Below are 26,805 nucleotides of genomic sequence, written 5' to 3'. Positions count from 1 at the left end.
CTGAGGTGGTGTAGCACCATCAACAATTAGTGATGGTTCATTAGCATCCAATTAAGAAATGAAACCCAGGATGAGAGCCCATCACTTCACTGAGAATAACAGCCCCGCTTATGCCTTAAGTGGCAGCCTTCCAGGAGCTCAGAACCCACAAGGATAAGATGTACTGGGAGCTGGGTGGGGGGAGGCAAGCATGAAGTGGGAGGGGGACATCATGGATGGGCTGTTATCTGGTGATGTGGGAGACGCGAGAGGAGGAGATTCAGACTAAACACTCCCTGACTCGGATCTCAGCTCCTCCTTCATGGAGCCTCTGGAAGCATCTTCTTGCCCAGCTATCCCCTGGCCAAGACTAGAAGTGTGAGGAACAGGGCTTTTCCCTCCTACCTGTCTGGCCTCAGAGGATGACCACATCTGGGCGTGAAGAGAAGGCTGGAGAGGAGATGAGATCAGGGAGGACCACAAGCCTCGTTTTCCTCTCTGACTACTCCAACTCAGGCTCCCAACCCACTGACCTTAGAGAGGACCGCCAGCCCCTCTCCCGACCTGCCCATTGGCTCACGGCTCCTTTGAGCCTCAGGCTCTACCTCCAGTTGCTAAGGTCTTCCTTTCCACCTGTTCAAGCCCTGCCTCCTCCAGGAAACTTTCCTTCCCTGGTCCATCTCAGGCAGGGTCAGAAACACAGGAATCCAGCCTCTGACCAGCCTGATCAGATGGCCATCTCTGCAGAGGCCCGCTCTTCCATCCTGTCCACATTGTGTAAGGCTGGGCCTCTGAGGCAGGAAGCGGTCATAGGGTTTGTCTCTGCCTTCCGGGGATGGGGGTAGCCCTGTGACCTGGGAATCCAGCTGCCTCTTGGGCTTCTGGAGAGTGGGGGAGGCTGGCCTTCCTGGCTCAGAGGCCAGCACAGAGGGTCCAGGTAGAAGACAGTTTCCTTGTCCTCTCAGAATAGAATGAGGCCCAGTCATGGCACGCCAGCATCTGGCCTGCAGCAGTCTTCATCTGAACCTGTTTCCTCACCTCCCTCTAAGGTTCCCTGTGAGAGAGCAGCAGGGCTATGGAGGACAGGTCAAAAGGTCATAAGACCTCCTCTGCCACCCATCCACCTACAGTTCTGCCCTCCACCACATCCCTCTCTATCTACCCAGGCACTTCCCTCCCCAGGGCTTCTGGGAATATACCTCTGGTCTTTCAGGATTCAGGAGCCTGCCCATCTGGGACCCCAGCAGCCAGAACAGACCCACACTGGAGGGCTCCCCTTTCCCCTGATCCCCCAAGGGCTGCCCAGGGAATGGCCCTCAGGTCAAGTCAGGTGGCTGACATCCTTCCAAAACCCTGCCTAGGAGGAGGCCAGACCTTGGCAGTTGTTCATTTTGAGGAATGTGGAAAACCAAGAGGACAGCCAGGGCAAGAGGTGGGCTGAGAGGCACAGAGGCACCTTGAGGGCTAGCAGACTGGAGGCTGGGTATGAAGATCAGGTACAACATGTCACACAAACCTCTGGGGCAGCCTGTGTGTGTGCGTGTGTGTGTGCGCTCGCACTCGCGTACACACACCCACACATGTGCTTGTAATGGGAGAGGGGAAACCAAGGAGTCAGCGGAGCCTTCCTGGGCACAGGGACTTTGGCACATAGGTTTCCCCCAAGGTATGTGCCCTGGAGGGCATTCGACAGACAGTGGAGGCTGAGGGGGATCTCAGGGACTTGCCTGTCTCCCTCAGCACTCTGCACCTTCTCGGAGCTCACCTCCATTCAGAGCTGAGGCCCCTGGAACCAGACAGCACTCTCCCCTTAGTTCTGGCCTCACGAAGCAAAGCAGAGTCCTTCTCCCCTCCCACTTGCAGCTGGCTGGACTTTGTCAAACACACAAGCACCCGCTCCCGTGCCCTGAGGGGTAGGCCAGATGGAGGCAGGTTTACATTTCCTGCAGTTTGGGACCCAGGACTACTGCACTGGGCCTCTGAACCCAAGCCCGCTTCCATCCTGGGGTGGCTGCCCTGCTCCCATGGCTGGATGAAGTCTGAGCCCCGGGACAGTGGGCAGCAGCTGGCAGCTCCCCACGGGCCCCTGATAGAGCCAGGCCAGGGCTTTAAGAACAGGGAGGGAGGGTCTCAAGCTTGCAGGTGGCCTGTGTGGAGGCAGGTCCCTGAGAGGTCCTCTGGGTACTGAGACTGCACTGGGAGACCTGAACTCCATCAGAGGCCTGGGGGATATTAGAGCTCAGCTTCTCTCGTACCAGCTGGGGGCCCAGAGTGGGGACTGAAAGCCAAGAGTGAACTGGTTTCCTTCTGCAACTGTGTGAAGGATCAGAGGCCCCTCTAGCTCTCATTTGTAGAATAGCATCAAGACCAGGAGGAGTCAGTTATGCCAGGAAAAGCCATTACCCTGACAGCCTCCCTCCACCTGCTAAAAGCCTCCATCCTTCCCCTGGGGCCTCACCCCTCCTGAGCTATTTCTTCTCAGCTCACCTAGCTCTGCCCAACCCCAGTACTCCCACTGAGGGAGATGCTTGCTTAACCCTTTCTATGCCTGAGCAGAGTCAGCACCAGCAGACTCCCTTGGCCTTTTCTATTGCCCTTCCCTGTGTCTTTCCACCTGGAATTCCTCCTGCCAGATGCCCAGGAGCTTATGTAGAAGAGGGGAGGGGACAAGAGGCTGAAGACATCAGAAGGGTGGAAGACAGGCTGGAAAGTTGGGGTCATGGGTTAAAACCTGCATTGTGTCACTGCACTGCTGCAACCTAAGCTCATCACCCACCCCGTGGGTCTGTCCTCTCTTTGCTCAGGGAAGCCCCCAGGGGTGCAATACCACGTGCCCTGCAGAAGCAGGCTTGCTGTTTGGGTGGAGAAGTTCTGACTTCCTCCTGACACATGTCCTTACATCACTCCCTGCTCAGCGCTTCTGCCTCTCTGCTTCGCTCTGCCTTCTGTCCTCCGTGGAGCCTGGTTCCTGGTTCCCAGAGGAAGGGAGGCATGGGAAACAGACTGAACAGGCAGCATGGGAGCTGGTGGGAGGCTGCTGAGAGCTCTGCGGCCTCCAACCTTGGGGCTGGCTGTCAGAGGGAGGACCCAAGCAGAGCGGCAGGAGGAGAGGTCCCGGTGTCACCCCTCAGTTAGCAGAGGTCACAGAGCTGGGAGGAAGGGACTGAGGAGCACGGCAGGCTGGGCTCTACCACCCCGCCAGCCTTTCTGCCTGCTCCTCTCCAGCCTGGCAGCCTCTCACACGCATATCCCTGGGCCTGAAGGACCTGCTTTTCAGGCATGCGGAGGTGATGGCCATATGTGGGTGGGCACTGAGTCTGGGGGGCTCCGTGGTATGGCTCTATGGGCACCCCTTCATACCTCATTGAGGTGGCAGGGGGGTCGGTGCTAAAGCTTATTATACTTTCTTCCTTGTCCTGATAACCATCCTTAGAGGGAGTTGCTGCTTAGAGAAGAGGAAACTGTGGCTCAGAGAGGGGAGGTGCTCGGCCAGGAGAGCACTGTGGGCTTGAAACCACTTCAGCGTGGCTCCAGAGCCTGTGCTTTTTGCATCCTTGGTCACAGGAGCCAGGGACCTCCTGTGGCAGACCAAGAGTTGGGAGTCAAGACGGAGAGACACCAGGCCAGGAGCAGCTAAAATTATTGTAATTATTGCTACTATCGTTATTGTTAACACTCTCGTAGTATTTAACAATGTCAGATAGTTTACATGTATGAATTTTTGTTCACAACAACCCTGCATTACCACCCCCACTTCACAGATGAAGGAAGTAAAGCCCAACAAGGTCATGAACCTTGCTCAAGGTCACACAGCTACTTAAGGATTGTGTGTTCAGTCGTGTTGGACTCTTTGTGACCCCATGGACTGGAGCCCATCAGGCTCCTCTGTCCGTGGAATTCTCCAGGCAAGAATACTGGAGCAGGTTGCCATTTCCTCCTCCAGGGGATCTTTCCGACCCAGGGAGCAAACCTGTGTTTCCTGTGTCTTCTTCATTGACAGGCAGATTCTTTACCACTGAGCCACCTGGGAAGCCCCATACTTCAGGGTTAGTGCTGGGATTTGCAGCCCATGTGGTGTGACTCCAGGGAGCCTGTTGCCATCATCACCATGCCATACTACCTCTAGCTGAAGCAGAGGGAGGAGTCCTCAGTGGACCCCCGAGCTTGGATACAGGACTCCCATATGACTGGGTGTCCATAGTAGTAGAGCTGTAAGGGTTCGAAGGAAAGTTCCAGGCCCCTGTGTCACTCAAGTTGAGAGGACAGAGGGAGCAGTGAGGGCCAGGGCATCCCGGAAGGCTTCCTGGAGGAGAGGAGCATGCTGGGCTGGGAAGGATCTCGGGTCGGGCTACTAACACAGGGGACACATTGGCTCTGAGCTTCTGAGCTGACTCCCCTGCCACACACTCCTTGTGGGGGCCTCTGCAGGTGGGGGCCAAGGGTTGGTGAGGACGCCATCTCTGCTTCCCACCCTGAGGTGCCATTTGATGCTTCTCCCTCCCGAGTGCGGTCCTGCTGCCAAGGCTCACTTGGATGGTTCCTCACCCGTGATCGCTGCAGTTAATGTAGCAGCACCTGTTCCAGCCCTGATGTAATAACCTCCTCCATAGAAGAAGCATTAATTCCCTCACTGAACTGTTTGATGGCTCAGGATCTCAGGGCCGCTTATCCCAGATAGCTGTGGGGTGCCCTGGGATGCAGAAGGCCCACGCTCCCGCCTCACCTCAGACAGCCTGACCTTGCATGACCTTGAGGTCTCATGGGCTTGAAACCCCTCACCACCCCCTGCCCTACCCCATGCCCAGCTCCAAGTGCCAAGCCCCGGGGTCCTGCACACAGTGGCTGCTGCAGAGGGCAGTGGTGTGTGTGCGTCCCATTGGAAAGGTTCAGAGCCAGGGGAGCTGGGAGGATGAGGGTTAAGGAGAGACCAAGCAGGGGGGCACTGCACAGCTGCCCTGCCAAAGGCCCCCTCCCACCAGAACCTCAGAAGAGGGCCAGGAGAAAGGCGTGTATGCACTCAGCAGCCTGCTGGGCCGCCCTGACCTGGCAGGGGGCAGGAAGTCAGACAGAGAAGGTGTTTCCCTCCAGTTCTACCCCACCCTCAGCCTTCATGTCTTGGTCACCCGGGTAGGCAGGGCAGCCAAGGAGCAAGGCCTGGCGTTCCCTGGGCCTGGGCCGACGTGAGTGTCTCTGCCTGGGAGGGAGTGCATCATGCTCTGTCCACCCTTTGCTCAGATTTATGGACAGTGGAGTCTGAGAAGGGGAACAACAGGCAGGACCCCCTCCCTCTGACTCAGCCTGCTCCTCCTCCTCTCCAGGAAAACCACATCCAAGGGGGCAAAGAACCTGAGTTCCAAGGCAGTCACGTCTGTGCCCTCAGAGCTCACCAAAGCCCCCATCTCGGGGGACACAGTCAAAGTGGAGACCCAAGCGGAGGATGCGGGGCATGAGAGGGAGGCGGGGCAGGCCGGCTGGCGTGCTGGGGTAGAGTGCGAGGCGGAACCAGGCTCCCTCAGCACAGCTGGAGGCCACCTGAACACCTCCTTGTGCTCAGCTGAAAGCACTTTAGAGGAAAAAAGTCATAATTCTGTCATGCCTCATCTCCCCAGCCTGCTCGAAAAATGAGTTGTTCCACATAAATGAATTTTCCAGACAATGAAAGCTTATCTTTTTTACGACCATTGTTATTATTTTCATGGTTGTTATTACCACCATCTCCCACTGAAATGGCACATTACTGCTTCCTGGCACGTCCCCGCGTATTGCTCACTGGCTCACCCCTCCCCAGAGGAGCAGTGCTGCTCCCAGTGCTGAGATGAGAACACTGAGGTTCAGGGGACTTATGTCACAGACGCAAGCTCAAGTGGTTGGTAAGGGGGGAACCCGGCCCAGGATCCCGTGATCTCAGTGTAGCTCCTGAGGTCCTCTGCTTCCCTGGAATGGCTGTGTTGTCCTGCCTCATCCTCCCCAGGCACTGCAGGCTGTCAGACAGTAGAATGTCTGCTTCCAAGGTCAGGGGTCGTGTTCATAGAAGCTACCTAATAGTTCTCACTCCTTCACCCCCGGGAGCCTTTCTAGGCCCTGTGTTTTGGCAAATTCTGACACTGCAGGCAATTTAAGGTACCGACGTACACACGTATGGGCTTCCTGGGTGGCGCTGGTGGTAAAGAACCCACCTGCTAATGCAGGAGACAGAAGGGACCTGGGTTCAATCCCCGGGTCGGGAAGATCCCCTGGAAGAGGGCATGGCAACCCACTCCAGTACTCTTGCCTGGAGAATCCCACGGACAGAGGAGCCGGGGGGCTATAGTCCATAGAGTCCCAAAGAGTCAGACACGACTGAAGCAGCTTACATGCACACACACCTGTACACACATATGTGTGCACACTTGTGTTTTCCATACTGGGGACCCATCTGGTTTCCATTCTCAGGTGAGAGCTTAGGCTGGGCACGCAGCAGTATTGACCGGCTGATGCCAGGACAACTGTGGGCACCGGCATCAGGCTCTGTTACTGCAGACTTGCAGATGCCGGTCTTATCTGGTCAGTCTCAGGCTCCCATCTTGCAGGCGACCTGCCTCCGAAGACAGGCCTTACTCCTCCCCTTGGAAACCTTGCCGGGGACTTAGGCAGAGCTCCTCATCTACCTTGCAAAGACGGGCCCCCAGATGCTAAAGACGGTGGAAAGGGCTAGAGGGAGGGGTGGGAGAGGAGCACCAGTAACAGGACAAAGAAGCTGGTTCTAGGGCAAGCCCCAGGATTTTCCTTTTCTGCCTATGAAGGGATAAGTGGAGCTGCTGAGCAAATGTGGAAAAGGAGGAGAAACTGACCAAGGATCTCATGCAGGTACACATGTACGCCTGCGTATGAACACCTTCATGCTGGTTCAGGTGCATGTGTGAACACGTGCCTGTGCCTACAGGCACACACATCTGCGTGTCTTGTATGTGTGAGTGCATTCACATGTCTGGCTGCAACAGTGTGTTATGTGTGCAGCTAGATTTACCTGGGAGCTGGTGTAAGCCTGTTGATACATAATGTATATAGTTTGTGTGTGTGTGTGTATGCATACCTCTCCGTGGCTGACAGGCTGGCAGGTTGGGATGAGTAGACCTGGGCTGTGATCCCGCCCTGGGCTCTCCACATCTGGGGGGATTACAGGAAAGGGCATGATGAGTCAGTGACCTTGGGGCCCATCTGTGTAGCAGAGGGGGAAGCAGGATTCAGCGCAGGAGAGACAAGAGGGTGGGGAGACCTTGTGGGCAGGCAGGGAGTATTCGCAGGAGCCTCTTTGCAGCCTGAAGGAGCTGGATGCTTGTTGGAACCTGGTTGGAACCGGTTGCTGTGGCGATATCTGCAGTGGGGGGTGGGGGAGATGGGGGGCCAGGCCAAGAGGTGGGGGAAGGGTGGGAGGTAGCTCAAGGATGTGTTAATGAAAAGCAAAGGGGAGTCGCAGACCCCGTGTCAGGGCCAGAGCAGGCTGGAGGCAGAAATGGCTTGTCGGCCACACAAAGGGAGCTGTAGGAGGCCGGAGGGGCACAATGCCCAGAAAAGAAGCTGATGAGGCGTGTTTGTAGCAAGGAGACAGGAACAGGGAGGATGGCTGTCCATTTCCCCCAATTACAGCTCATCTGCTGGCTGCCCACATAGAGCTCCAGAGATTGGGGAGGGGGGTGATGAGAAACGCAGGCACTCACCCCTTGTTTGGCCTCAGCAAATTCCAACTGGATTTGAGGACTCAGGGCCCATGGGTAACGGCCATGAGGGGCTTCAGGCTTCACAGCTACTCTTGTAAATTTGACTGGGAGCACTGGAATCCCCCAGCTGAGTGTTTTGAGTCTGCTCAGGGCTGGGTGGGCATATGGAACACTACAGACGGTTAATGAGCAAGAAAAGGGTGACTGCTACAAGGAACATTTATTTGCTAAGAATTTTATGGGTTGAAAAACATATACCCCTGCCCTACAGCAGTTATTAGGAGAGGGACAGTTTTTCTTCTTTAAAGTATTAACAGTTTGCAGAGCAGGAACATGAAGCTCAGAGAGGTTAAGTAACTGGCTACGAGTTACAAAGCAAGTCAGTATGTTGGTACTAGAAACTAGGTCTACTGACTTCATCCCTTGCCTTACTCTACTTTCTATTTTTTTTTTAAATAAATCACTTAAAAAGTGAAAGTATTCCTTGCTCAGTCATGTCTGACTCTGCAACTCCATGATCAGTAGCCCACCAGGCTCCTCTGTCCATGGAATTCTCCAGGCAAGAATACTGGAGTGGGCGGCCATTCCCTTCTCCAGGGGATCTTCCCGACCCAGGAATTGAACCTTGTTCTCCTGGATTGCAGGTGGATTCTTTATTGTCCGGGCCACCAGCGAAGCCCTATATTTCTGTTTTATTGCGTTATTATTTTCGGCTGTGCAGTATATGGAATCTTAGTTTTCCAATCAGAGATGGAACCTGCACCCCCTGCAGTGGAAGCGAGTCTTAACCACTGTACTGAAGTGAAGTCACTCAGTCGTGTCCAACTCTTTGCTACCTCAGGGACTGTAGCCCATCAGGCTCCTCCATCCATGGGATTTTCCAGGCAAGAGTGCTGGAGTGGATTGCCATTTCCTTCACCAGGGGATCTTCCCGACCCAGGAATCGAACCCGGGTCTCCCGCATTGCGGGCAGACTCTTTACCGTCTGAGACACCAGGAAAGCCCACACCACCAGAGAAGTCCCTTATTCTCCTTTCTTCGAGGCAGCTTCAAGTCCTTTCAGTGCCTATTTCCTCCTCTTTCCTTTGAGCATGAATCCCATATGGCCGGCTCTAGAGGGACTTTGGCAAGTGTCTTTCCCTTTCCGTGCCTCCACCGTAGCTGTTGGGAGGAGGAAATAAGGAAGAGAAAGCAGCAAAGCTCTCAGCTCCTCCTCCACCCTCTCATCCAAATGACCCACTCAGCTCACGTGACCCAGCAGCGCTGTGCTCCCAGTGAGCCTGCAGGGCCGGCAGCTGTCCCTGGTGCTGAAACGTCCTTGTCTCAAGAAGAGAGGCAAAGGGCAAGGGGCTATCCAGAATCTCCCTCCAGTACATCCATCCACCCCGATTCTCCCTTTCCCATTCTCCTCTAGATCTCTCTTCTCCCTCCCTCCTCCATCTACTTATTTATTTCCTCCTCCCCGCTATCCTCTTCTTCCTCAAATCATAGGATTCCAGAGTGGGAAGATGAGTTCAGGGTCACTAAATCCAGCCTCTCACATCAGCCATTTACCAACCATGGGATGTTGATAAGTTAGATCACCTCTCTGAATTCCAGGTCCACACTTAAAAAACAGAAATGGTGATTCCTCCTTGAGGGTCTGTGGTGGAAATTTTTTGGAATAATGGGTCAGGAGTGCCAGTCCCTATGCCTGGCAATCAGTCAGTGCTTACTGAGTAGGATCACCATGATTATTTCCAGGTCAGTGGTGTTCCTCAGAGTTCATCCCAAAGTTCATGCATTTGAAGACAAAACGAAGTCTCTTTGGAATGAGTTTCCTAAATGGCACATCATTCTCAGTGTTTAGATCAGTTTTCATTTACAGACTTTTGTTGATATTTGCATTGAAAGATTTCTTGACTAGAACATTTTTTTCTTACTGAGCCTCATTTTTCCCACTCTACAAATTATGGGAGACAAGCCCTCCCCCTCCTGCCTAAGGAGTTAGTAAGAGTGTCTGTGACCACAGGAAGGGGCCTTATTCCCAGGAAGGGGTACTATCCGTACTTACGTGTGTCTCTCTGGGTCTGTCCATGAGTCTATTGCTAAGGGGACTGGGCTCCGTTCTGTGTGTGTTCATCTCTGGGCTGGGAATCTGGGGAGCAGGAAAGAACTGCATCGTTCGGTCCCAACAACGCCTGGAGTAGATCCTTACCCTGTGCAGGCATCAGTAGTGCTTGTGAAGTTGTGTGCGTCTGTGTGTTCTACAGCTGTGCACGCATGTTGATTCTTCTGTGTGGGCCCCTTGCTCACCTGTCACTGTCTCACCGCACTTGCAGTGACAGTGATCAGCTGAGCCCCGCTATGAGCCTGTGTTCATTTCTCTCTCTCCAGAAGTTATTCTCAAGGTGGTGGACAATGAAAAGAAAGAGGAGCTGTTGCCCTTCCAAATCCCCATCAAGTCCTTGCATGTCTTCCGCCCCTACCACTTTGAGTTGGTGAAAGTGAGGCAGAGCCCTGGGCTCTGGGCTCATGTGGGCCTGGGACAAGTAGAGAGAGGGCAGGTGGGCACCACCTAGATGACCCCAGCTATTCCTTCAGAGCAACACTGGGCATCCCAGGCTGACCCAGAAGTATTGCAACTCTTGGGCCATGTGGGACTCAAGAAACATAGCTCCCAGCAGATAAACAGGAATGATTTCCATAAGAATTTGGAATTCTTCGAGTTCATCTCCATAGAACAGTCTAGTGAGCACAGAACATCTACTGCATTAAATGAATACACCAATTAAAGACGTATTCTCATTTCACACATATTTAAAGAAAGGGAAGTTACCTAAAAGTCAAAGAAATACAGTATTTACAGAGCACCTACTATATTCCAGGTCCTGGGCTAGGTACCACACACACCATCTCTGATTCTCAAGGTGAATCGTATTTTGCATACATAGAACTCAGACCCAGAGAGTAGAACCCTCTCATCCTGGGTGACAGAGTAAGTGAGTAGCAGAGTCAAGGGTGAGCCTAGGACACACTGTCTCCCACGCTAGCTCATTCTGTGCTGTCTCCATGCTGCCTTGGCAGGAGGAAGGCTCGGGAGAATTGGGGTGTGTGGGAGATACAGTGTTCCTTGGAATGCACCTCTCTAGTGGACAACAGGGCAAGAGCCTAGAGGGGTGCATTGCAAGGCAATAACCCCTCAGTCCATGACCCAAGCCTCCCTGCCCCAGTGCCCCCTGCCCAACCCTTCTCCCAATTGCTGACTGATAGAAAGGATAATTCAGTCTTTCATTATTCAAGTACTTTATTAAGCACCTACTGTGTGCCAAGCACTGGTAAGAGATGAACAGAAGCATCACTTTTCCCTCTCAGTATACATCACAGACCTCTATGATTGTTTAAAGAAAAATGTGAAGTTAGCCTGGGTTCCTAACCAAAGTTTCAGTTCAGTTCAGTTCAGTCGCTCAGTCTGTCTGACTCTTTGTGACCCCATGAATCGCAGCACTCCAGGCCTCCCTGTCCATCACCAACTCCTGGAGTTCACTCAGATTCATGTCCATCGAGTCAGTGATGCCATCCAGCCATCTCATCCTCTGTCGTCCCCTTCTCCTCCTGCCCCCAATCCCTCCCAGCATCAGAGTCTTTTCCAATGAGTCAACTCTTCTCATGAGGTGGCCAAAGTACTGGAATTTTAGCTTTAGCATCATTCCTTCCAAAGAAATCCCAGGGCTGATCTCCTTCAGAATGGACTGGTTGGATCTCCTTGCAGTCCAAGTTTTGCTGCTTACCAGTGGTATATCCATAACCCCCTAGGCCTCTATTCCTCCTCAGCAAAACTTAGATACTGTCCTTCCTAGTGTGGACATTAGGAAGCTCAAGTGCCATGATGGGCATAAAGCACATAGCAAGGGGCCTGGCACATAGTAGGTGCTCAGTTCAGATTAGTTCTCCTCCTCCCTCCCTCCCTCAGGCCCTGGCACTGACTTCTTTCCAAGCAACTCCTCTACCACGGCCCCAGAAGTCCATACCTTCCCTGGGTTCCAAGGAGAGCCCCATGCCCAGACCCTCCGGATGAGGAAGCAAAGATCCAGAGAGATTAGTGCCTCACCGGGGACACTGAGCAGTTCAGCCATAACACTGGGAACATCAGCAGACCTCCTGACTCTCTGTCCACTTACAACCCTTATCACATCTTTACAAAGAGAACAGGCAGGCAGTGGTCCTTGTGAGGGTGATGAAATATTCAAATAGAACAGGGAAGATTTATTATATTGATCTCCTTGGAAGGGCTCGCAGGGACCATGAGCTTTAATTATCAGCTGGGAGCCCCAGTAGAGCAATGCCAAATGATTGCAGAGGGCTGGATTTATGGCCAGGGTCGGCCCCTTAGTCACGCTTCCTCTTGTGTGTCTTCTTCCAGCACCCTGTCCCTAGCCCACTGAGTCTGGGAAAGTCAATGAAGCCACTGCCAAGACCCAACTGTATGCAATGGTCATTCAGAAGGGCAGCTTCATCCCCTGCTACATCGACCACAACCACACAGCTCTGGGGGTGTTGGCACTGGGACCCCCAGGCATGGGGTGGGGTCCAACTTTAAGCAGGCCCCAGGCTCTGCCCTTGGCTGCCACCTCTGGCTGGCCTGATGGTGTGAGGCAGGGGTGTCTGGGGAAGAAATTGAGAAAGAAAAAGGCACTGGGCCTTTCAAAAATGGCCGAAGTAGTTTGTATAGAACCTGCCCTGGGATGGCAGGAATGATGGGAATAAAAATGATGATGATGATCCCTGATCTTCTCCAGCACTTTCCAGGCATGTGACCCTGCCCTAACCTTGCTCTGCTCCTCACATACCATGCAGGAAGGACAGGAGGTTCCCAAAACCTATGTCTCCCTGACTGTCATGAGGTGAGGCAGAGTGCCCTACTGTGGCCCACATTCTCTGGTGTTCTCTCTCTTTTTCTGTCCCTTCAAGGGTAGTGACCCCTGAACTAGGGCTTACATACCCTGAGGGAAATTTTTAGGGACCTCCTTACCCTTCCTTGTTTCTGAAGAGATTTGGCTGGTCTTCCAGTTAGGTCATCATTCATTCATTCAATGAATGCCTCTTCCATTAGCCAGGTCAGGACCAGGCCCAGCTTGGGCCTAGCTTCCATACATGCTCCCCTCCCCCCATTACCTTCTATCTCCAGACCTTTCAGTAGCTCCAGGAGGACTGGTAATGCTCCAGGAAGATGTGGTCTTGGGACCTAGCCCTTCTCCCTCGCCCTCAGCCTTCAAACAGCCCAGGAGGACAGATTCAACTCCAGCCATGGCTGGAGTATGATCAGGGTGGGAGACAGGTGGCTCCCACCTAAGCTCTGGGCTTCCCCTGCCCCAACAGGGCTGGTCTGATCTACCCCATAGCACTGTAAGCCCGGTAAGGCAAGATGTGTTCGTCAGCCCCATTTCACAGCTGGAAACACTGAGACCCAAGGGGAGTCTGGTATGGGAGCCCAGAGCTCCTGACCTACATCTCTGCTTCCCCTTGAACGCTAAGGGTGTCAGACCTGCAGACACCCTCTGCTCCCATCTACCCCTCTCCCCCTTTGATCATGTCTTCCCTGAAGACAGCCAGCAGCTCACACACACAGCTTGGCCTTGCTGTCCCCAGATCACACCCCTCAGTGAGGGGCTACACCTGTAATATCCAGGCTGAACTTTGGCCTGCAGGGAGCCCCCCACTGTGGGTCTGCCCCACCCCCACCCCAGCCCTCTGACTCGTCCTGTAGAGTCTGGGCCCCTTTGCCCGCCAGCCCCCTGCCCACTCCCCTGCCCCAGCACAGATGTCCTTCCTGTCTGCTCCTGATGGCACAGCAGAGAGCACAGTGCAAGAAATTGCTTCAGGTTGGCATGAGCAGGTAGCTGTTCATTCACACTCGACCATTCAGAACAGAACAGTTGGAAATTAACACCTCCCCCGCCATGCACACACACTTCTCAGACCCCCGTCTCAGCCCTTACACCTGTTGAAGTCCCTGTGAGTAAAAGTCTAACAAGTTCCAGTGAAGTCCCTCAGGCCCTGACCCCACTTCCATCCAGAGTTTAAATTGCCACCATCAGAGATTCAGTCTTTTGATTTTAGTAAAGAGATTCTGTCTCTTGTGAGAGCTGAATGGTCCTCATCACTGTTTAAAGCCCTTGTCAGCTCATACCTGTGTGGAGTGAGCAGGCAGCCAGCTGGGAGGAGTCCTGGCAGGGGGGCTTAGGAAAGGGCGCTGGAGAGACAAAGGGAGGAGAGAAAAGAGAGAGAGATCGAGAGCAAGCCCCTACTCCCAGACACTCTCTTCCCACTGAAAGCAACGCTAGAAGGGCCAGAGAGAGTGCGGTCCAACCGGGCAGGGGCCTCTTCCCATCCCCTTCCTCATCCTCCTGGCAGTCTCCTTGGCCGCATCCCTGGCCCATCCTCCTTCTCCCCAGGCCTCTGTTGGGTTTGGTGGGTTCCCAGTCCTCAGGAGGGGACTCAGTGAGGCCACCGTGAGTCCTGGGGAAGGGAACCTGGGCACTGCAGCCCGTATCCTGAGCAGGGCTTTCTCAAGGCTAGGACCAGTGATCTGAAGGATCAGGGTCTATCATCTGTCTGGGGGTCCAGACCTGAACGATGCGGGCTGCCTCACCCTTTTCCTCTCTCACATCAATCCAGCACCCACATGGGAGTCCTCGGCCACCAGGCTGGGCACAGAGCCAGCAGTGCTGAACACCCATCATACTCCTGTGCTGAGGAGGGTCTCTTTGCCTCCCCAGGGACAGTCAGGTAAACCAGAACCCGGCCACCACGGGGCTTCCCGTCACCCCACTCTCCTTCCCCACGCCGTCCGGAATGAACTTTGGCGCTCCTCGGGTCAGCCAGAACGGGTGCCCTCAGGTATGGCGCTTTCCCTCATTCGCCCTGTCTCTGGCTCATATCTCTAGTAGCTGACCCACTCATGTATTTGCTCACTCAGTCAGCTCTTCACTTGACTGTTAAATAAGAGTTCACTGGATCCTGGCCTTTACCCCAAGGCAGGCCCATCTGTGCTGTGGAGAAGCAGCCCTCAAGGGAGTTTTTGGTTTGGTGAAGACAGGAGTCACACACGTGAAAAGGTTAAATATACAAAATAATGTATAATAGCAACAAACCAGGAGGGACTGGCAGAGCCATAAAAATCAGAGCGGAGATAAATATTATGTGATTCCACTTACATGCAGTACCTAGAGCAGGCAAATCATAGAGACAGACAATAGAATGATGGTTTCCAGGAACCGGGAGAGGAGAGAAGGGGGAGCTGTTATTATTTAATGGGTACAGAGTTTCTGTTTTGTATAATGAGAAAGTTCTGGAAATCAGTGGTGGTGATGGTTATGCCACATTGTAAATGTACTTAATGCCACTGAACTATGTACTTAGAATGGTTAAAATGATAAATTTATATTATGCCTGTTTTACTACAATAAGTAAAATTTTTTAACCAAAGGTGAGAGGGGTGTGAAGGCTGGACAGGTGCCCAGACATTGGACCACTGAGTTTTTAATAGGGAAGGGTTGGTGTAGAATGGCTGAGAACAAGAGCACAGATGTGGAGGCAAAAATGCACAGGACGTGATACACATCTGGGCTGGAGGGGAGGGCGGTAGGTTTGAGTACAGCGTGGGGGCGGGGTGTGCAGACTGACTGGGTCCAGCTACGGCCTCACTGATCTCTTCCCATAGTCTTCCCTTTGCCCCGCACCATGGTCCCAACTTTCCTGGGGTCTTGAAGAAGATAGGAGTGCTTGGGAAGCGCTTCCTGTTGTCTGCCAACCAGAGTTTGTGTCTGGCATAATGAATATAGAATGAGGTACCTCTTTGGAGCCCCAGTCTCCATTTAAAGGCAAAGACACTGGAAGAAGGCTTAGACATGAACAAGAGTGATGGTGGTAAGGAGGGGTGGGACAGAGGGGGACTCTGGGGACAGAGGCTTCAAACCCAAACCAATCCTCGGCCTGATTTCCCCGGAGTCATCTCACTCATGGCCCTGCATTTGCCCAGAAAATTATGAACCAATCAGCAAGCAATCCGGAGGGAAAGGAAGCGCTGACTGCTTTAATGAGTGAGCCCCCTCCCTACCCTGGGGGGCTCTGGCTGCCTTTGCTGCCTAACTAGTCTGGGTGGGGGCATTGTTCCCAGTGCCTCTTGCACATGTGGGACTGGGGGCCAGAAGCCCAGCGATGATGGGACACTTGCTGAAGGTCACCTAGCCATGGCAGTTGGGCCAGATTGGGAACTCACTGGTAGCTGGCAAAGGGGTGCCCAGGTCCCAGCAGTGAGAGGACACGGGCAGGCTTCTGTGGTACAGGCAGGGAGATGAGGGGGGTGAGCAGAGCCCTACCTGGAAGGGGCACCAGTCAGCAGCTCACACAGATCCCTGTCTTGTCCTCTTTCAAAGTTATCAGTCCCCTCATCTGAGTTCAGGGGTGGGGGATGGACTAGGTCACTGCTGGGACCTGCCCCTCGGACATCTTGGGGTGTAGTGATGTCCCACCAGTCATGCACCATGACGCAGCACTGTGGGTGGGGACTCGAGGGTTTAGAAGACCTGAGTTTGACCCCTCTTCTGTGACTTGCTGGCTGGGTGAACTTTGGCAAGCTTCTTCTTCTTTTTTTTTAAATCTGTTTGGCTGTATGGAGTCTTGGTTGTGGTACATCGGGTCTTTTGTGTTCATAGTGACAAGCAAGATTTTTTTCTTAGTTGCAGCATGCAGGTTCCAGTTACCCGACCAAGGGTTGAACCTGGGCCCCCTGCATTGGGAATGTGGAGTTTTAGCCGATGGACCACCAGGGAAGTCCACTTGGCAAGCTTCTTGATTTCTCCAGTTCCTAATTTCTACCTTACTAGGCTGTTAGGAAGACTTACTGGGTTAACTTCTGCAAAATGTCCACATCCTGGGTGGAAATGAAATGGATTCGGACCCTTTCACAGCTGCCCTTCCCCTAGTGCAATGCCCCCTCTGAGGCCAGCCTTGCCATTGCCCTTGTTACAGTTGGCTGCAAGTAGCATGAACCCTAATTCCCATCAACTTAAACCCTTATGGCCCCTTGGGATGGATCCCCATGAAGATGCTGCCAGAATTGGTTGATGCGTGGGCTCAGCAGCATGCTCAAGGACTCAGGATCTTTTCAACAACCCTGGATTGCCATCTTCAGCCAGTTAACAGCTCATGGGTACATAACGTTCTGGCATCCCATCCAGAGGAAGAGGTGCCAAGACCAGGAGGACAAGAGAAACTCTCCTTCCCACAAGTGTTGTTTTTTTTTAATTTATTGAACTGTAGCTGATTCTCTGCTAAACAGCAAAGACTCAGTTTTACACATATAGACATGCTTTTTATATATATTCTTTTCCATTATGGTTTATCACAGGATATTGAATATTAACCCCTGTGTCATATAGTGGGACCTTATTGTTTACCCATCGTCCTACATATAATAGTTTACATATGCTAATCCCAAACTCCCCTTCCCTCCCTCCTCCACCCCACTCCCCCTTAGCAGCCACAAGTCTGCTCTCTGTGTCTGTGAGTCTCTTTCTACTTTGTAGATAGGTTCATTTCTGTCGTATTTTAGATTCTACATACAAGTGATGTCATGCGGTATTTGTCTTTCTCTTTCTGACTTACTGCCCTTAGTAGGCCAATCTCTAGTTGCATCCACATTGCTATAAGCGGCATTATTTCGTTCTTTTTACCGCCTGAGTCGTGTTCCATTGTGTATATGTATATATGTTTTCTTTACCCACTCATCTGCTGATGGACGTTTAGGTTACTTTCTTGACTTGGCTATTGTGAATAGTGCCGCTGTGAACGTAGAAGTGCCTGTATCTCTTTGAGTCATAGTTTTGTCTGGGTATATACCCAGGAGTGGGATTGTTGGATGATACGGCAGCTCTTTTTTTTTTTTTTTTAGCTTCCTGAGGAACCTCCATACTGTTTTCCATAGTGGCTGCACCAACTTGCATTCCTGCCAACACCCACAAGTGGTTTTTATGAGGACTTGGCAACCTCCTCCAGCTGCCCTTCAGAAGACTCCCCCCCCCTCATCTTTTTGGCCAGAATTGGATTGTATGCACGTCTCTTGGCCAATCACGGAGAAAAGGCATGGCATATCACCCTGCCAGTGCAGACGGGTGTAGAGAAGGGGCACCTGGACCAAAGCTGGTTCTGGAATTGGCAGAAAGAAGGGGATGGCTGAGGGGTAGGCAGCCCTCAGTGTCTGCTTCACCCCTCTCGGAGCCTGGTGATGACAGCAAAACCTGAACTCTGATGAGTCGACTGGGCACAGCCTGTGGGACCCAACAGAGGGTGGAACTTAGGAGTCATTCCTACCCTGGCCTCATACAGAACTGATAGAGCTCCTAGCTGATGAAATGCAAGCAGTGGAGTCTGTGCCCATTTGCATCTCTTCCCTGCTCAGTTCCCACAGCCGATCTGCACCCAAGCTCTCACGAGACCCCTTTCCCTTGCTGGCATCTCCTTTTGGCTGGACCATTGCAGCAGCCTCCAGCAGGGCCCTTCCCATCCATCCTGTGACAAGTGGCCACAGCAGCTCCCTGCCCAGGTTTAGGCTTTCCCCCTGGACTCCTTGTCCCTACCACGGACAGGGCAAAGCCCTCACTGTCAGCCAGATACACAGGCCTTGTCCCCTCCAGCCTCCTGGGTCTCTGTCCCTGTTCACCCAGGCATTCTCTAGCTGCACTGGATGACTGGCTGTTCATAGCCATGCTGTCCTCTGTCACCTGCCCTTCTTGGCCTCTGCTATACTCTCAGACTGGAGTGGTCTTCCACCTTCTTATACCTCCTGCACAATCCCTAAGGCCCTCCCCTCTCCAGTCAGGAAGTCATAGCTTTTCTCTCAGACATTTGGCTTCCACGACCCACAACTTGCTTAGGCCTCTGCATGGATCGTAAGTGTGTGTGTGTGTGTGTTTGTGTGTGTGTGTGTGTGTGTGTGTGTGTGTGTGTACCCTAACCCCCTGGCAGGCAATGAGCTCCAGGGGGGAGCATGGTCAGGCTCTATTTCTCCCATAGGCCTTACTGCACCCCAGTATCCATGAGCGTGGAGAAGCCTCCAATTAGTATTTACTGAGTTCAACTGAACTGAGCCTTCACCTTCACAGCCAAACATCTGCTGTCTCCTTCAGCCTTCACAGCAGCCTGTCAAAGAATGGCACCCAAAATGTCTTCTCACTGAACAATGAAAACCAGGTCTTAGAGAGGGGAAGGGACTTGCTGAAGGTCACACACAAGGTTGAAGCAGACCCGGGCCCAGAGCCTAGGTGTCGCAGCCACCCAGCATCAGCTGCCCCCTTGGTGGCCACCACTTCGTCTGGGCAGAGCAGACAGCAGGAGGCGTGGGTGTGGTTGTGGTGGACCCTGGGGAAATGTGAGGAGGGACCGTAGGCCCATGTAATGAAGGCTCTGTCCCCGGGGAAGGCAGGTCTGCCTCAGTGGCTGGGGGTTAATGGCTTTGCTGAAGATCACAGCTGAAGGTTAATCACATTCCTTATTCCACAGCCTGCCAGAGCCTTTGCCGTTAGCATCTATGGGAAATGGCTTCCGCACTTATGGTGCCCCCACCCCATGCTACCAGCATCTTCACCAGGTCCCTGGTATCAGCCTCGGGAGATAGTTTAACCTTGATTCCTTGCCCCCACCCCACAAACACAGGAAAGAGGCTGTCCCTTCCTCCTCAGTTCTAGGTCTGAAAAGTATCTTTCCTGGGGGACTCATCTGGCAAACCATTCAGGGAGGGAGCTGTCCTTCCTGGCCAGGCAGACACTGTTTCTTGCTTTGTAGACTCCATTTAGACACATTAATAGCCCCTAGAGAGCACAGACAGCATCCATTAAACACCCCTCTTCCTGGGTGGAGCAGAGGGGGCTGTCACAGGTCCTCCTTGAGTGCCTTGGTATCTGGCAGATGGTCCAGGCTGTGTGGATGCCCCTCTGGGATTCGGGAGAATAGTCGCTCTGGGATGGGCATGGTTTGGGGATAAATCCTGAAAGGCCATTCCCGGGCACCACAGAACCCAGAGCAGCTTCTCTGACCTGACCTGGTGGCCAAGTCACTGTCCCTGAGCTGCCACCAGCGCCTGCTCTCAGGAGCACTCCCATCACCCCTGATTTCAGGTCCCAAAGTGACTGCAGCTCATCTCCCTGGGGGCAGAGGCAGACACAGCTGAGCCTGCAGCCGGGTCTGGGAGGATGGGAGAGACACTTTAGTGTGACAGGCATCAGGGCCCTGCCATGGTGGGGGAGGGGACCCACACTGTACTTCACAATCCTGCTGTCAATAATTCCTGGAGCCGGCAGTGCATTTGTGCTGACCTTTTCGAGTGATGACTGATTCCCGCAGGAGAGCCAGAGGTGGGAGCAACTGCCACCCACCTAAAAGCCCCAGGCTGGGGGCAGAGGCATGGCAGCTACTTGGAGAGTTTGTGCCAATGACCCCCAAGCACCTCCCTGGGTTGGGACCATGCAGGGCTGCCTGCTGGGTGTTACAGGCTGACACCACCACCACCCTCCACCACACACACACACCCGATCCCATCACTCACTCATCACCTTTTGGCCTTTGCAGATGCTTGACCTTCTCTCCTTGGAGTCCCTCCTCATTCTAGGGGGTCCACACATGCCAGACTTGATGCCACCTCCACACGTTTGCTCAGGAGGTTTTCCCACCCAGAATAACAGCCTCCCTCCCTTCAGCCTGCCAGACCTTTCTCTTAGAGGCTTTCTCTAGTCCTGCTTCCTTCAAGCAGGCTTTTCTGATCACCCGTGGGAGTGTCTCAGATAGTCCCTTGTTTGGAAGCTATCGTTAATGCTGTCTCATTTTGTTGTTTAAATACTAGCCACATGTGTGCCCTGGATACTGGCTTAGTCCCCCAAATGCCCTATTGAAGACCTGCTGTGGCTGCTGCGAGGGGCTGGGACACCCATGCAGGGCAGAGAGGGACTGGTGACAAGGACAGAGGTCACATCTAACTTGGCATCTAGAACACCACCAGCCATGGGTGGGAACACTGGTATAACTGTTGGGGAAGAGTTTCCCCATGATGAATCAAGTGTCTTAAAATATGTATGTCCTTTAATTCAGCAGTTCTATTTTGGGTACTTGTTCTAAGGAAATAATTTAAGATACAGAGCTATGTATCAAAGATTATTTGATGCAGTTTATTGGATAAATGGGAAGGGAGAAACCAGGATGCTTGGACATGACAGAATGTCCTGCAGCTACTACAGATGGGTAATTAATGTTGCTTAGGACTCTGGATATGCTCAGGTTTTAATGGTAAATGTTAAAAAAAAAAGGCAAGATGACAATTACACGGCGATTATATACAAAATAGGCATAGGAAAAAAAAAAACTGTCAATATAAAGAGGTAATTCCCTGGCAGTCCAGTGGTTAGGATCACAGGGGCATGAGTTTGATCCCTGGTTGGGCAACCAAGATCCTGCAGGATTCACAGTGCAGCCAAAAAAAAAAAACCGAGAAAGGGACATGCAGTATTATGAACAGTTTTCTCTAACGTAGGAATTCAGGTTTTGTTTCATCTTTCTGCTTTTCTGTATTTTTCCAAAACTGTGTGTTGCTTTCATAATCGGGACAACTCTCTGTGACGTATACAGACATGTACACAAGCTGATGTCTGAACATTCCTTGATTCAGGAGAAGCTGTGACCCCACCACCTACTCCCACCTTCTCCTCGCAGCTGTTCAAGCCTGGGGGACCCCCAGAGCTGCCCCTGTGGCATCAGTCCTTCCTCTTCCAAAACCAAGATGGGGCCACCAACTTCTCCGAGGACACAGCCCTGGTGCTGGAGTACTGCCCCTCATCTTCAAGTGAGTGACCTCCGTTGCCACCTCAGGGAAGCCACACACCAGGACACGTGTCTGAAAGGGTGTTCAGACCATCCTGCCTCTGCCTCCTGTGGGGATGGGTGAAGGGGTCCCAAGAGAGCCTCCGGTGTATGCAGACAGATTGGGGAGCACGCTGCGGCCTGGGCCAGGACACAGGGGCCCTATTCCCATACTAGATCCATGTGTTTATTGCACCACCACCTGCCTCCAGTTGAGTCTGTCAGTGACAAGAGAGGAGAGGGACCCTTAGATCTCACAGCCTTGGGGACAGGGATACAGGATTCAGAGACCAGCTGATCCACAGTCAATTCCGCACCATCAGACTGAAGCCCCCAAAGCGCAGAGCCAAGGGAGAACCATATACACACGTAGAGACATGGAATATGCTTGAAGTTGGCCTTGCACTCAGGAAGCCCTGAAGGGCAGAGGAGATTTGCGCAGGGAAAGGTCAGGAGGCAAGAAATTGGTGGGTGGTGAGGGATGGGAGAATTAGATGTCAGGTACCAAAGCGGGCTTCCCTGGTGGCTCAGTGGTAAAGAATCTGCCTGCAGTGCAGGAGACACAGGCAACGCGGGTTGGATCCCTGGGTCAGGAAGATCCCCTGGAGAAGGAAATGGCAACCCACTCTGGTGTTCTTGCCTGGAGATTCCCAGCTGGAAGCAAGCTGGGCAGGCTGCAGTCCATAGGATCACAAAGAGTCGGACATGACTGAAGCAATTTAGCACTCAGTACTGACCAAAAGACGGGCCCCAGTGGGGCCTCAGATGCTGGGATCCAAGAAGCCTGGGTTGGGGGCTTTAGTGGGAGCCCAGTTGATCTTCCCCCACAGTGAAAAGCAGTGAACCATGGACCCTTAACATACTCCTGGGCATCTCCGTGTTGCCTCTAAAGAGCCCTTGTGCCACAAGATGCTGACAGGCAAGGCCTGAATGGACTGCGCGTAGAGAGGCTCCCCATCACTGTGAGTAGCCCCCTGGCTCATCCCCTGAACAGAGTCCATGGCTGGTCCCGCTGGCCTCACCCCTCCCCAACCTGCTCCACCATGCCCCACCAACAGAGCAAATCTGGTTTCTCCAGCAACTTCCAACAGGGCCTCCACCAGGGCATCTGACCACTGTCAGATGTGAGGAGTACCTCCAACACCAAAACTCAGTCTTGCCCCAGGCTAGTGATGAAATTGCCCCTGAGCAACTTGGGAGAGGCACAGGGAGGCCCTGGGGGAGAGCAGACTTTTAACCAGCCAGACCTGAGTTCAAATCTTGACTTGCCCTAGTCCTCACAATAGAACCTGGAACAGTTTACTTAACCTCTCTGAACCTATAGAGCACCCATCTCTGAAATGGAGACAGCATGCTGGATATGATTTCTCTGTATATCATGACAGTCTGGAGCCAGACTGTCTGGTTCTAGCATTTATCAGCTTATATGACCATGGAAAAATTACTTGGTCCCAGTGCCTTAGTTTCCCTGTCTATAAAATGGGTTCATAATAACAGTACTTTTCTCATATGGTTGCTATAAGTTTTGTTTTGTTTTGTTTTTGAGGAAACACCTGTATAACACTTAGAATAGAATAAATACTCAATAACAATGAGTTATCATCATCACTGTCTATTTCTATGCCATGTTTTTCCCTAAAAGACTATGGTCAAGGGGCTTCCCTTGTTGGTCCAGTGAGTAAGACTCTGAGCTTCCAAAGCAGAGGGCTTGGGTTTGATCCCTGATCAGAAAACTAAGATCCCACATGTGGCATGGCCAAAAAATTAAACTCATAAAAAACAAAGAAGCATAATTTGGCAACCAAAAGTAATTTTAAAAAGATATCTTGGCCACCCTGACATAATAGATAGAGTTAGGTGCTCAGTCATGTCTAACTGCGACCCCACGGGCTGTAGCCCACCAGGCTCCCTGTCCATGGAATCCTCCAGGCAAGAATACTGGAGTGGGTAGTCACGAACAGACCTCAACAAATTAGAGCTTCCCCATTCCACCAGGAGGCAAGCCTGAAGGAGCCAGTCAACTCTCCTGCGGGCTTGGGCTCAGGGGGGTACGGAAGCAGTTAGGGTGACCAGAGGTAGGAGACCAGCTCCTGCCTCCCTTCCACCCTCTGGGCACAGCCTCCACCAGGCACCGTCCTAGGGAACCTGGGACAGCGGGCAGAGCAGTGGCAGCAGCTGCCTGCCCTGGCCACTGCGACCAATGTTTCCCTTTACCTCCCCAGGACACCAAGCTGAAAACCATAAATAGTGAGGCCCCGCGGTGGAGCTCTCCTTCCAGGTGCTTTCCTCTGATGTAAGACCAGGGTCAGGGAAAGCTCAGGGCCTGGCAGCCCACACGTCAGCTTGTATAGCCTCTCAGTGGCTTGCAACCTCCTTCTCAATTGCTGACCTTGTTCAGGAGCTTTTGGAAGGAGAGGGCTGCTATTCCTGATGGGGAGTTTAGGCTTGAAAAAAACAGATTAGGAGGAAAGAGTTGAGAACAGAGGGCCACTCAGACCTGGGAGTCAGCCTCTAACTCCTCCCATGCCAAGCCTGGCTCCCTGGGATCGAGATGCTACAGGAGTGAATGAACTAGGATATTCGCTTCTGTCGCTGTGTAAAAACTACCACAAACTTAGTGGCTTAAAACAACACTCATATATGAGCTCACACTTCTGCAGCTAGGGAGTCCAATACAGCAAGGCTGAAATCAGCATACAGGATACGGGCAGAGTCCTGTTCCCGTCCGGAGGCTCCGAGGAAGGGGGCACTTTAGGCTCACTGAGGTTGTCATCAGAATCCAGTTCCCTGCAGCTGCAGGACTAAGGTCCCTGTTCCCTCACTGGCTGGGCTCAGCCGGGGGCCTCTCTCAGCTCCTGTAGGCCACCCACATTCTTTCTCACAATGCCTCCTCCGTCTTTACACCCGCATGTCAAACCCCCCTCCCACAGCAAAGCACTCTGACTTTCTCCTCTGTCAGCAGCCAGAGAGAATGTTCTGTTTGTAAAGGGGCTCCTGTGACTCGATCAGGCTTCTGCTGATGTTCTATATTGAGGTCCACGGTGCCACGTGACATAATTTTAGGAGCGATAGCTCATCGTATTCACAGGTTTCAGGGCTTAGGGTATGGAATCTTGGAGGCTCGTTTTTGGAATCCTGCCCACTGCTGAGCCCTGTCTGATGGACGGGTTCTCTTCCTCCAGCAGCTGTACCTGAGCTCTGAGTCCAGCTTGAACCTGGGTCACTTGGCACCAGGGCACATGATAGGCTGAACACTTTCTACTTTTCCCTCTGAGGTGCTGAGAGAGGCAGGAGGTTGGAATGTGGGCAGTTTAGGACCATGAACCCCGGAAATGCTTGCAGGGGGCTGATGGCTGAATCAGCCCACCCCTGCTGGCTTCCCAGGCCAGGAGAAAGAGCCACCTGCTCTAGGGTAATACTTGGTCCTGTGACTTTACCTGTGAAGAACCCAGGGACTTCCGTGTGGGAGCATCTGAGGGGGTATCTGGGAAGGTACCAGCCCCAAAGTGTCTCCCCACAAGCCCTCTGGTGAATGCTGGAAACCTCCCATAGCACTCCCCACTGTGGAAGGCTCCGCATCGCCCTCCTATGGTTCTTGGTCACAGAGGGTTTGTTGGGTACCACCTGATGTCTACCCTCCCTCCACCACCCAACCAGGGACAGATGGAGAAGTTACCGAGAGGGGAGGACACAGAAGCAACAAAAGACCCCAAGGAAGGGGAAGCAGAGTCCTCGGAGAAAAATGTCCCAGACTGGAGCTCAACCCTCCACGGCTCTTCTCAGGGTCTGGAGTCAGTCAGTGCCCGGCCACCGCCAGCCCTTTCCTTACCCCCGCCCCCGCCTCACCTTCTACCCATTTACTGGAGCACATGTGTCCTGAGGACCGAAAGGAGCGTCACGTGCTGCTGGTCAGGGCACTGGGGGACCCAGGCAGGCAACAGGCAGGTGGGCAGGATGTTTCCTCCATCGCCCAGGGGCTGGGCACAAAGGTCCCAGTGATGAATTATTCACTGGAGCTGCGCTAAGTGCAGAATTAATCCCTTTCCTTCCAGCTGGCGGCCTCACTAAATTATCCCTCCAAGTCATGCGGGAAAATGCTGCCGAATTCATTTAGCTGCTGAGTGTTTTGATCTGGGCCTTGTGATTTTAGCTTCCCCTTCTCCCAGCCCCCTCCCCCTGGAGGCGGGTTTAAAAAAAAAAACCTTTCGGTAATGGATTTCCGAGAAGAAAGGACAAGAAAGGGGATCAAGATTGGGTGTGGACCAGGAAAACAGTACTGAAGGAAATTCAGATTCTGCAGCCAAGTGTTCATACACACACAGTTCTACACATGCTCTCACAAGATCGCATTTGAAAACCCACACATAGACAACCACATATGCAGAGACACACACACACAAGCTTACACACCTCTCTGCAAGGGTGTGCACATTTAATGCGTACAGATGCATGCCCCCCCACACACATGCAAACTGACACACAGATGTTTTCACACCGGCATTGGCGCACGCAGAAGCGCAATCTTTTTGTGGTTAAACTGTTTCTTGGCGAAACCATCTGAGAATTGGCCAATAACTGACTCGCTTTGATTCTAGAATCCTGAAGTCCAATGTGGGGGCCTGAATATGAAGAGCTAACATGGGTGGCTTTGGCATAAGGTTCCTGCAGGCTTGGTAACCCAATCACTTTTTCTTTTATCCCACATATATTTGACGAGGACTAGAATTTCAGAGGCCCTTGTGGACTGCAATGAGGAGAGGGAGGAGCCGGCAGACATGCTGCCCGCCTGCCTTGAATTCCCCCTCCTCAGGTGTGGACATGGCTCTTTGCTAGTGTCTGAGCCCTTTGGCGTCCTCCTCCCTAAGGGTGGTAGGAGAGTGTTGATGAAGAGATCAGAGGGTATAGCAGCTCCACCTAAAGGACGCGTCCCCGGCTCCACTCCTCACCATTGTCTTTACTGCAACACCGCCACCGTTTTCCACAAAACCGCAAGTCTTTGCTGAGCACCTGCTATGTAACCAATACTGTCCTAGGTTTATGGGTCTTACATGGAAAAAGATGAGAAAAGGCCCTGTCTTCACAAAGCTTGTATTCTTAGAGGGCAGGGAGTGTGGACCAGACAATGAGCAAATCAATTCACAAGCAGATATCAGCTCAGGATACGAGGCCTGATGAACCCCAAATGAGTTGACATGATAGGGAGTATTTGGACAGGCTCTTTGCATCTTCCGGGCTCTCCGAG

The 26,805-nt window shown here is 52.7% G+C and overlaps 1 protein-coding gene across 1 annotated transcript in view; it reads left to right on the top strand.

The window, feature by feature from the left end:
- The window catches only part of CCDC33 (coiled-coil domain containing 33), a 138,570-nt gene that overhangs the window by 55,630 nt on the left and 56,135 nt on the right, over window positions 1-26,805 (top strand). Inside the window, 10 exon segments of the mRNA XM_052659526.1 lie at window positions 5,298-5,423; window positions 7,217-7,224; window positions 10,053-10,162; window positions 12,093-12,238; window positions 14,435-14,555; window positions 21,417-21,546; window positions 22,394-22,457; window positions 22,459-22,525; window positions 23,786-23,819; window positions 23,822-23,854. Of these exon segments, the coding sequence (XP_052515486.1) occupies window positions 5,298-5,423; window positions 7,217-7,224; window positions 10,053-10,162; window positions 12,093-12,238; window positions 14,435-14,555; window positions 21,417-21,546; window positions 22,394-22,457; window positions 22,459-22,525; window positions 23,786-23,819; window positions 23,822-23,854 (839 nt within the window).

Source organism: Budorcas taxicolor, chromosome 21 (genome assembly GCF_023091745.1).
Source record: "Budorcas taxicolor isolate Tak-1 chromosome 21, Takin1.1, whole genome shotgun sequence".
In the NCBI taxonomy this organism is placed as follows: Eukaryota; Metazoa; Chordata; class Mammalia; order Artiodactyla; family Bovidae; genus Budorcas; species Budorcas taxicolor.
This window is presented reverse-complemented; position numbering and strand designations above follow the sequence as displayed.